The sequence below is a fragment of the Amphiura filiformis genome, unplaced genomic scaffold (assembly GCF_039555335.1).
Source record: "Amphiura filiformis unplaced genomic scaffold, Afil_fr2py scaffold_49, whole genome shotgun sequence".
NCBI classification, from domain to species: Eukaryota; Metazoa; Echinodermata; class Ophiuroidea; order Amphilepidida; family Amphiuridae; genus Amphiura; species Amphiura filiformis.
This window is the reverse complement of record NW_027305513.1, coordinates 505,649-516,380: the sequence shown is the minus strand read 5'-3', so window position 1 is coordinate 516,380 and position 10,732 is coordinate 505,649. Positions and strand designations below refer to the sequence as shown.

Genomic DNA, 10,732 nt, shown 5'->3' with positions numbered 1-10,732 from the left:
ACCGGTATATACCAGGCTCTATTTTTTTTTTAAAGTGTAGAGCCTACAGGTTCATATGATTTTGGTGTGTTGTTGAATATAAATTATAATTCCTGAATATAGCCTAAATAAATAAAATCAACGCTGTCGGAAAAAAAAGTTCTGAAAGATGCATGCCGTCATGATCATGATGATGACTGAAGTAAGGAAGTAAATTATTATGATCTAACGCCATACAGGCCCCATGACGCATGGGGGAAAATGGGAGATCACACAAAAACAGCCAGATTTTCTAAAATAACGACAAAATCTGTTAAAACAGGCTGCTGAATTCTGCAAAATTGTGAAAAATGAGGAGAAATGCTGCGAAATATGTGTGATTTACCATTTTCCCCCATGTGACATAGGGCCTAAATATTGAAATCCTTCAAATCCTACAAAAGAAGAAATGTTGGGCTATTCCATTTGAATTCCATACTCCCCACCCGGCAAGACATCTTCACACAGGGAGTGTGAATATCAAATGGAGTTGCCTGAATGGGTGACCACATTTGATATCTACACTCCTGTGTGCAAGATTGACGTCATGACCTCCATCTAGAGGGTGTAAGGATTTTAACTGGAACAGCTCATTGGCTGCATTTCACACATAGGACATACAAGGTATGCTGGTAAATCACAGTGTCAGCACATTGTGTACTTTGGAGCTGCGGAGCAAATTTGATTTAAATTTCCCGCTTTTTTTACACTCCTCTGTGCAAGATTGACGTCATGACCTCCATCTAGAGGGTGTAAGGATTTTAACTGGAACAGCCCATTAAGCATTGGCTGCATTTCACACATCGGACATACAAGGTAGGCTGGTAAATCACTGAGTGTAAGCACATTGTGTACTTTGGAACCTGTGGAGCAAATTTCGATTTCAAATTTTGCGGCTTTTTTTTTTTTTTTTTTTTTTTTTTTATCTCGAAAGCCCTAAGTAATATGCGAGTTCTCGTTGCGAAACTTTGATCCGGAATCAATTCTAATTTTTGACGCCAGAGAAAAAAGCACTTGGAATTCAGAAAATGCATTTGAAGTTTTAATTTTACATGGAACCCTATGCAAAATATACAAGTTGGAGTCCAAATTGAGCTATATGCTACACATTGGCTGCCTTGAGATTCCAGTGGTTAAAAATATGAGTGATTTTGAACGTTTCAAATTTTCAGCCCCCCGAACCTACCCCCCCGCAGATTTTTTTTTTTTTTTTTTTTAAAGGCGAGTGATTTCAAATGTAAAATCATGATCTGAACAGAGGCCCCATGACGCATGGGGAAAATGGGAGATCACACAAAAACAGCCAGATTTTCTAAAATAACGACAAAATCTGTTAAAACAGGCTGCTGAATTCTGCAAAATTGTGAAAAATGAGGAGAAATGCTGCGAAATATGTGTGATTTACCATTTTCCCCCATGTGACATAGGGCCTCCATACGATTAGAACTAGCCTATGTTCATAATCTCCATATGCCAAATTCAAATGCATTTTTTTAGATTTTATAATGATAAATGGGTTTGCAATACAATGAATAAGTTCAACAAAACGACTAATCTATTACTTCAATTTCTTTTTACGTCAAATTCTTATTCTTTTCTTTAAATTCCGCCAAGCGCATCCAACCGTGCAGACTGGGCGCACCGATGCCGTGTGTTATATACAAACACTGCTATTCATGCGTCAGGACGAAAGTATGTTCCTAAGAAATTGGGACTACACTGTGATATAAACCAAGTGGCAAATAAATTATTAGTACACGGAGGCCTAAATACTTGCAATAATGGTTGCTACGAAGATACTGTCGAATTTTATAGAGACTCGAATACTATTGATCTTGGTGTTTACTAAGCAAAGTCCTAATCAAGGTGAGAATCTATATATTCGTAAGGTATATAAATACGGACCGTAACGTAATATAAAGCAATTAATGCTTTATACCGTGGGTGTATTATAGCAGGTGCGCATTATGTGTACTATAGTACTGCTATATAGTGATACAAATTAGATGTGTGTGGTTGTTCAATTCTTTCTATTGACGAGATGACACGGTCCATTCATCATTATTTGGGACATTTTACTAAACAAGCATAATAAGGATCAAATTTCGATTTATCAATGTTCATTTCATTGACAGGTAAGTCACGTCACATGCTGTATATACGATATGTAATATATTTACGTGTTTAAGCTTAACGGTACCGCTATATATAGTGTTAGGACGTCACGGTAGAGTATATGTTGTTTCAGTGTCGTATCCAGCGTGCGTAGAAAATTATAGCATCCAGATGACTTGTAAGCATACTGTACAGGCGGGTGAACAAGGTAATTAGCAAGGAAAATCACGGCATTCTAAAAATTAAGCATAATGATCCGATGATAATGGGATGAGTCGGATGCCATCGGCAAACTATCAGTCTGTCTATTATTAACACGTTTTTGTAGAGCAGAGATGCAATTTGATCATACATACTAATAACACGCACAGTGCTTTAATTCTTCAATATTTTTTAATCTCTGATAAAAGAACACAAAAATTGTCTTATTTTTGCTTTATTAAATGCTTCAGCATGATCGATACATACAGTAGTATATATCGCTATAAATTATAATAGTAGGAAGTTCAATATAATTTTATACCACGAAAATTAAATCAAACATTAAACATAGTGTTTATGTTCCGTAGTACCGTGGTCACTGGTGGTACGTAGTTGGGGAGTGGGTAATTGTGTTTGATTGGTTGCTATGGTAAACTGTAGTCCGTTGCAATTGGACCTTATAGCCCCATATACACTTTAGTGTTGCTACCAAAATAACTTTTGGATGGAATTTATAAACCTCAACGTTAGTAAAAGGAATGTTTAGTACTGGCTACTGTTGTGTTGAATCAGTTCTTGAATTAAGCATTTCCATGGAATGTAGTACTTACTGACATGGACTACTGAATGGTTTTACAGTGTACACAAGCCATTTACGGGAGTCATTCATGTATTTTAAGAGAGTGTCTTCGCTTTACGTGCTCCTCCCCGCTCTTGACCTCTCTTAGTCATCCTGTATAAATGTGCTACAACCATAATTTTATATTTGCAGACGACGCGACTTGCATTTAAATAATATAATTTACCATCATCTGCTGCGGTAAACTCAGCCATGATTCAACCTCGGGATGGACGATTTTTCATCATCATCATCAACATCATCTGTTTAGTGGTAACGCTCTTCAGTGATGGAGCAGGATCACTTCAAAGTAAGTATTCGACCTATTATTTTTCTTCTTCTTCTTTTTCTGTTTTTTGTTCTTCTTCTTCTTCTTCTTCTTCTTCTTTTTCTTTTTTTTTTCTTTTTTTTTTTTTTTTCTTTTATATTTTATTCAACAATTAAGGGGCCGGGTAAATTAGTATTTTTTTTTTTATTTTTTTTTTTACTCAACAATTAAGGCCGGGTTATTTAGTATTGACTTTATATATTTATCGCAATGATTGTGTGACTGTCATTGCATCGCAATGTCTGTTTAAGTTTAAAGTCCAAACGTAAAAGTGAATCAATATTTGGTTTACACAAATACTATATAATAAAGTATACAGCTGATGACAGGGTTATCTGCCGGGTACTCTATCTATTATTCTTGCACTTTTAATAGAATAAATATTTTTGTTAATTTGGCAACGTGATAAAATATCGTTGTCGTAGAGCCCGGGGTCGTAGAGCAACGCGAATGTACTTTTTTGCATATTTTGTAGACTATACCATAGTCGATTTTCGATTTTTGATAAATAAAAACATGTAATTAATCATGATGAACATGATGAACGCATTCAGTGGATCTCTGATTATACTGATAATTATTACATCAAAATACTAGTATAAAATGGTTATGAAAAAGTTTATATACCGGTAATTATATTCGTGACAGTAAAAGTATACGTAGGCTTATATTATTGAATGCAACATATCATAATGGCATGGCACTTCAATACTGAACAATTCTGATTTCAGAATCTACCAGTTTATTAAGGAGGCCTAAATCTAGGAAAAACATGCATATTATTATTAATCGCGAAAGCCCGAGTTAAAAATCACTTGGGAAGCTATAACAAACAGAGGGAGTACGGTGACTAAAGAGATCAGATGTGCACAAATATCTACAAATTAATAAAATCAGAGTTTTAAGCTAAATGCAATAGCCAGAGTATGCACAATGGGCAAGTGGACTATACGGAGAAGTCTACATATTTTGTAAAACACAGCATTAAATTTTAAGTAGCACAAAGTTCGTTCATTTATTAACAATAATATTGCAAGTGAATAAATTAATCCATTTTAACAACCCTCTGGTATTTTGCTATTTCCTGTTATCTTCACAATCATACAAATTTTGCACTCCAGTGCTAAAATGCTGAGACTCTTTTTATAGCCACACATTTACTTTATATTTTTAATTTAATTACATTCAATATAAATCGATGTTGTATTGTTATCATGGTTATATACCATACTGAAGGACAAAACTATGGACATTTAAGTGCTAATATACTTTAATTTGCAAATTACGATTAATTCCGAATTTTAATTAATAATTGCAAATTCCACTTAACATTTTGATGTGAACAGTTTGTTTTCTATACATTTCCGCCGGACATTTCCAGGCACATATACAAGTCACTGTTTTGTATAAAAGAAACAAAAAAAAACATAATTATTGCATCCCTATTTAGGCCCTACATGCATGAGTGTTACGCAGTAGTGAATTTCGCCGGGGGTGGCAAATACCACCAGTCAGGACTCTTTTCCCCTGTTCCCCGCCCCCTCCCACGGAAAAACACAAAATTACAAACATTTTGCAGCAATTTTCAGTAGGCCTAACCCCAGATTCACTTTGCCCACCCCCCCTCAAAAAATCCTGGTGGGTGCCTTGGGGAACTGAATTTTTACCTTTAATATAAGCTACTGTATTTTCAGTCATGTAAGTCTACATATTAAATTATGGATTCATATATGTCGCGCACTAATATAATGATCATGGTAATTACTGTTGTTTTCATGTTTAGGTTTTCATGTTGTTGCCCAGTAGGCTATATATAGACTAGATAATTATTGTTTTACGATAATGGTTGCAAAAACAAATTGCACCGTTATTATTATTATTCCTATATTATATATAATTATTATTCCTATATTATATATCATTATTATTATTATTAATACAATTACATAGTATACATATGCCCTGATTCAAGTAGCCATTTTGTATTCAGTATTTATATAAGAAACTGTTTCAAAAGCTATAGCCTATAGGCAGTGATAAGTCGTGATAGCTATACTCTCATTATTATAATCTAAACCTCCCGACAATATATTAACCATATGATTCCAGGATTACTACAAATTTTGAATTTCCTTGCGTTAAACGACGATGCAGCGATTCCCGAATCCTGGTAAATTCGTTTCTAATCGTGGTCTTTAAAACGTGCGGATACCACCAATCATACTGACAATCCCCTATTATAAGCATGTATGCATCTTTCATCACATATCAAAATAATCTCTTATGGCAGCTAGCAGCTATAATATCTATAGTAGTTTTTCGAGTGTTTTTCTCTTAGACTTAAAGCCATATAATAACATTTGCTGAACGCCCTCAAAAATAATTTTAATTCAGGTTTTTACACGATTGCAATGTACATTAGTAAACAAAGATTCTCTGCAAAAATCAAGACTTTAGGTGTTGTAGTTTTGTCAAAATCCGTGATTTTGTATAAACCTATGGAACCGTCGTTTTATTATTACGATAGAAATATTAGTCGAACGCGTATGTGTTGTTCATAACACACCCCTACGTACACGGCGTGCGGGACACACACACGCGCCAGAGGATCGTACTGTATTACAACCGCCGGAGTAACATGCATTGACGCTATAAATTCTAATTATCTTTGACCTCACTTGTTCGGCTCAAAATTAAAAGGGGACATATCTGACATCGACAGTAAAAGCTAACATTTTATGGAAAATAAATACTAATCTATTTTTAAAGAAATATTATAATATGGCTTTAATTTTATAATGCGAAAAATATCTTTGTGGTTGCGATGGAAAAACGATTCAAGAAATTTATTCAACATTTATTGTAAAATATGAAATGGCAGTTACCATGGTTACAGACGTTGACTGAAATGAAACAAAAATTAAGAAACTTTTCTCGGCCATCATGATCATGTTGGCAGGGGGCACCCATAGGCTCACCCTTAAAATGATCTACCCATTTTTGAATAGAAACATGTCAAATTTGACAACGGGAGCTATATACCCTCTTAAAACAGCGTAGTCAAATTGACCCCGTAAGTAGTGGTAAGTAGTTAACTATATACACTTTACCCCGGGACTTTACCCCTAAATCGTGTTCAAATTTTGACATTTTTGTGGTTAACATTTGTCCACAATTTACAATAATATTACCTGTAACATAACACAAAATATTTGATAAATTAAAAGAAACCAAATGAAAAAATGAAAGAAAGAAAGAAAGAAAGAAAGAAAGAAAGAAAGAAAAGATAAAAGGGGAAAAAGAAAGAAAGAAAGAAAGAAAAGGAAAGGGACAAAGATACAAAGAAGAATTGAATGCTATATAATTATGATATTGCTTACTTTTGGAATTTTTAAACTTATTTTCCATATCATATTTTTGTTTGTCGTGTTTTTCACTAGGAGGGACCAATAGACATAATTATATCTGGTTCAGAGATTTGTCTGTAATTAACAAAATAATCTTCAGCAGACAGTTTAGCGCTGGTTCAGCTTGTGTCATATCGTAATGTTATACCTCCATGCTGGCATACCGGTGACTAAATGTTTCGATTTTTACAGTTAATTTAGCAATACAAATAGTCCTTTTTCGTATGCCGCCTGAGTTTCATTCTACATCTAAATATATCAAATAACTTGTTTATTTACGCAGTGAAGGTTCATACGTTCCGGTAGAGTATTTTCCTTCATTTGTTTCCGTCAAGTTTTAAACGGAACTTGCAGAAATATATTTTCCTTCGTTCATTTCCGTTGTTTTAAAACTTGAATCATTTTTAATACTTTTATACCAAGTAGGCTACCAAGTACAAAAAAAAAAAAAAAAGACTTCTCTCAGCCATTTCAACTTACCAACTTTTAGTATTAAAATGGTAACTTTTAAGTTGTCAGAAATATTAGTATATTGCTTTAAAAACCAGTATATATACTAATATTTCTGACAAACTATGAGGGCATCCTCTTTTACAAATCTTACAATACTGCTTTAAAACGTTTTCACTTGGCTGAGAGGGGAAAAGAGCAAATGTGAATAGATTTGGCAATTTTTTTGGATTTCACAACACACCACCGACGGTATAATGAACTTTTCTATTCTAATCTTGGTATAAACCCCAATATTTACATTTTCTTTCATTTAGTTTAGTCAAGAATTCACTTAGTTTAGTCAATAATGATAACCTTACATTATCGCAAAAGAAAACATCCTAGCATAACCAGCTTTTCCATAAAAAAATCACTTTTGTCGCGTATTGCAAACTTCAAATTATAAATCTTGTGGGTAGTGATATCAGTAGTGGTAACTATAGATCACTTTATTAAGTATAATGAAATGTCCGTTTGTTCTAATTTTAATGCATTTTACTAAAAGGAAAGAAATACTTGCAACATGAAACTTTAGAAAGAAATTCTATTGATCAACGATAGACTACTTTTGTTGTTCTTGTTCTACTGAATAAAATACGTATTTTCAGGACAGGAAATTGACATATTTTTGTGGTTACATTGGTTCATTTCATACAGTGGTATATAATGTGTTTTCTATAAAATCCTTGCATGAGGACTTTATGTTCAAAGGTCATATACAGGTGACACTGAAAGTACAAAAGGTTTTGTTTCATTTGGAATAGAATGTGTCCTTTCATTGAAAAAATATTAGAGATAAAAGAAATTCTGCAAAGCAATAGGGAATAACCGTATTCGGAAAAACGGATACGATGTTGTATTGTTGCAACATAATAATTAAAATCATTGTTTCAGTACATTTAAATTGCCTAGTGTCAAAACAAGAAATGTTTTTAAAACGACACGACAACTTTTGTCAAAGAGAGGGTTGAGAGTGTTGAGACCAAAATATTATACTTTGTTTATTTACTAGAAAGCCAATGGAAATCGATTCCTATAGGTATAGGCCTATTTATTGGTATTTTGCCGAAAAATTGTAATGTTCTGATGAAATTATGAAATCGCAGCAAAAAGGTGACAAACTACTATGCCTAAAATCAGTTCGATTTTAGCTCCACTTCCCATTCGGCTGGTAAGCAATTTTGGCACAGCTTTACGTTGTACGCGTTTTTTAATGTCCTGAACAAAAACGAGATTTTTCTTTCCTTTTTCCCCCTTTTCATTTATTTTTGTGAAGGAGGACCATCGATATCAGATGACTGCACACCTATATGACATATCCACTGTTTAGCAGGTTTTCCCGTGATAAGGGGCAAATCACATATCTATGTTGTCACGTCTCACATTATGACACTATGTCATGTGCATTTAAAAGTTATAATTCCTTTCTGATGACATAACTGCCTAAAGTTAAAATGTGTAAAAACACAGATATTTTTAGACCTACCACCGATTTCACATAATTATTTTCTTATGTAGGCCTACTGCCCCTGGATATGGCTGTACATGTATGTCTGTCACAATTCCTCTCCGTTGACATGTCTCCACAAAAATACTCATTAACCCTAACCCAACTAGGACTCACTAAAGCTCACTATTAAAACCACTCTGCGTGCATGCATTCCACGGGACTTGATGACGCAATCAGACCAAGTCATATATACCCAGGGAATCGTTTGTCGGGCCAACGTCACCTGTGTAGCTACATGCTGGGGATCTTCTGCGTGGCATGCGAGGGGTCCAAGGTTCGAATCCCGGGGGTGCCAAGTGACTTTCTCCTTCATCTTCTCTCCTTTTTCGTTCCTTCTTTCCCTTCCGATAGCACAAAAACCACGGGTAGGGTTAGGGTTAAGCTATATGCATGTTTTTCCTATATGCCTTCTTAACCCACTGTCGCACGTGCTCTAAATTGCTATTGATCGAAGTTCATGGTGATTTCTTCAATATTTATATTGACTGCTTATACGTACATTTGCATGTTCTGGTGGTTATTTAGGGGTACTACACCCTGTGGTAAATTTTGACTATTTTTTTTTCTCAAAAAATAATAACACACTGGTAACAAAAGTTATGTATATTATTGGGGCAAGGAATCCAATTACTACACTGAAATTTCAGTGACTCAAGACAAGCGGTTCAGTAAATATGATAGGAAATGAGGTACATCCTAGCGGTACCTTATTTCTTATCATAAATAACGAACTGCTTGTCTTGGGGTCACTGAATTTCCAGTGTAGTAACTGGATTCCTTGCCCCTATAATATACATAACTTTTGTTACCAGTGTGTTATTAGTTTTTGAGAAAAATGCAAAAATAGACACAAATTTATCGAGGGTGTAGTACCCCTTAAAGATATACAGTTGACATGCATGTAATAGATTGTCGATGGAACATAAAATAATAAAGAATTTAACAGATACATACCAAAAATGAAAACGGAAACGGAACAAGGTCGAATGGAAATTTAAAAATTCGTAATTCTTTTAATTTTAGAAATAACTGTCGGAAATAGGAAACATCAAACCACCAGCTTCCCAAATGCAATTTGCATTGGGCCTATACGGATATTACTCTAAATAAATATTAGGCCTACTCAATATTGAGTAAAAAGGGAACAGAGCAATAAAATGAGTTTATAGAACTCAATGTTAATGATTTAATTTTGATCAAATCGGGTACAAATTTAATCAATATTGAGTACCATTTGACTCATTTTGTTGCTCTGTTCCCTTTTTACTCAACATTGAGTAATTTTTACTGTTTTTATTAAAAGTGTAAGCTAATAGAAATGTATATTGAATCGACAAAGCTGAAATAAGTAGGGTTTTAGCAAAATCGGAGAAAGAACAAAAATGATAGATGACATTATCATTTTATTATAGGCTGGCAACAACACAGAACGCTTTACAAGACCTCTTCTGCATTGAGGCTGGCCTTCCCTTTTAAAGGGAATTTTTATTAAACAGATATACCGAATTTACATATTGTATTACCGAAAAGGATTTCTTGATCAATTTTGAGTTCCATTTGACATTTTGTTGCTGTTCTCTTTTTACTCAACATTGAGTAATTTTTACTATTTTTTATTTAGAGTGTAAGCTATTATAGAAATATATAATTGAATTGACAAAGCAGAAATAAGTAGGATTTTAGCAATATTAAGTTTTAGCTTCAAGCAAAATCGGTAAAGAAAACAAAATATTAGATGACGGTAACGTTTTTTCAGGCTATAGCAAGAACACAAAACATTTTAATTAGTTATTATTTATAATATTGTGTCTTTTTATGCATTACCACAATTATCATAAAAACAACGAATATCTACAAAAATTATAAAATGAACTCTACTAAGGGAACACATCAAAAGTTCGATGACGTCCTGTAAACTAAAGTCCTATCGTTCGAAAGTTATTTCGGTATAGGAGTGGGTCAGAAAGTCCGATACTTATTCGCCATGCAATAACAAGTTTAAATTGTAAACAGAATTATTTTATAAATAATTCTGTTTTCAA

General features: G+C 33.8%; 1 protein-coding gene across 1 annotated transcript in view; it reads left to right on the top strand.

Moving 5' to 3' along the window:
* The first annotated feature begins 1,780 nt into the window (after nucleotides 1-1,780).
* The window catches only part of LOC140144322 (uncharacterized), a 33,354-nt gene continuing 24,402 nt past the window's right edge, over nucleotides 1,781-10,732 (top strand). The window contains exons 1-2 of the mRNA XM_072166146.1: nucleotides 1,781-1,884; nucleotides 3,107-3,263. Of these exons, the coding sequence (XP_072022247.1) occupies nucleotides 3,167-3,263 (97 nt within the window). The 5' untranslated portion in view covers nucleotides 1,781-1,884; nucleotides 3,107-3,166. The remainder of the gene's footprint in view (nucleotides 1,885-3,106; nucleotides 3,264-10,732) is intronic.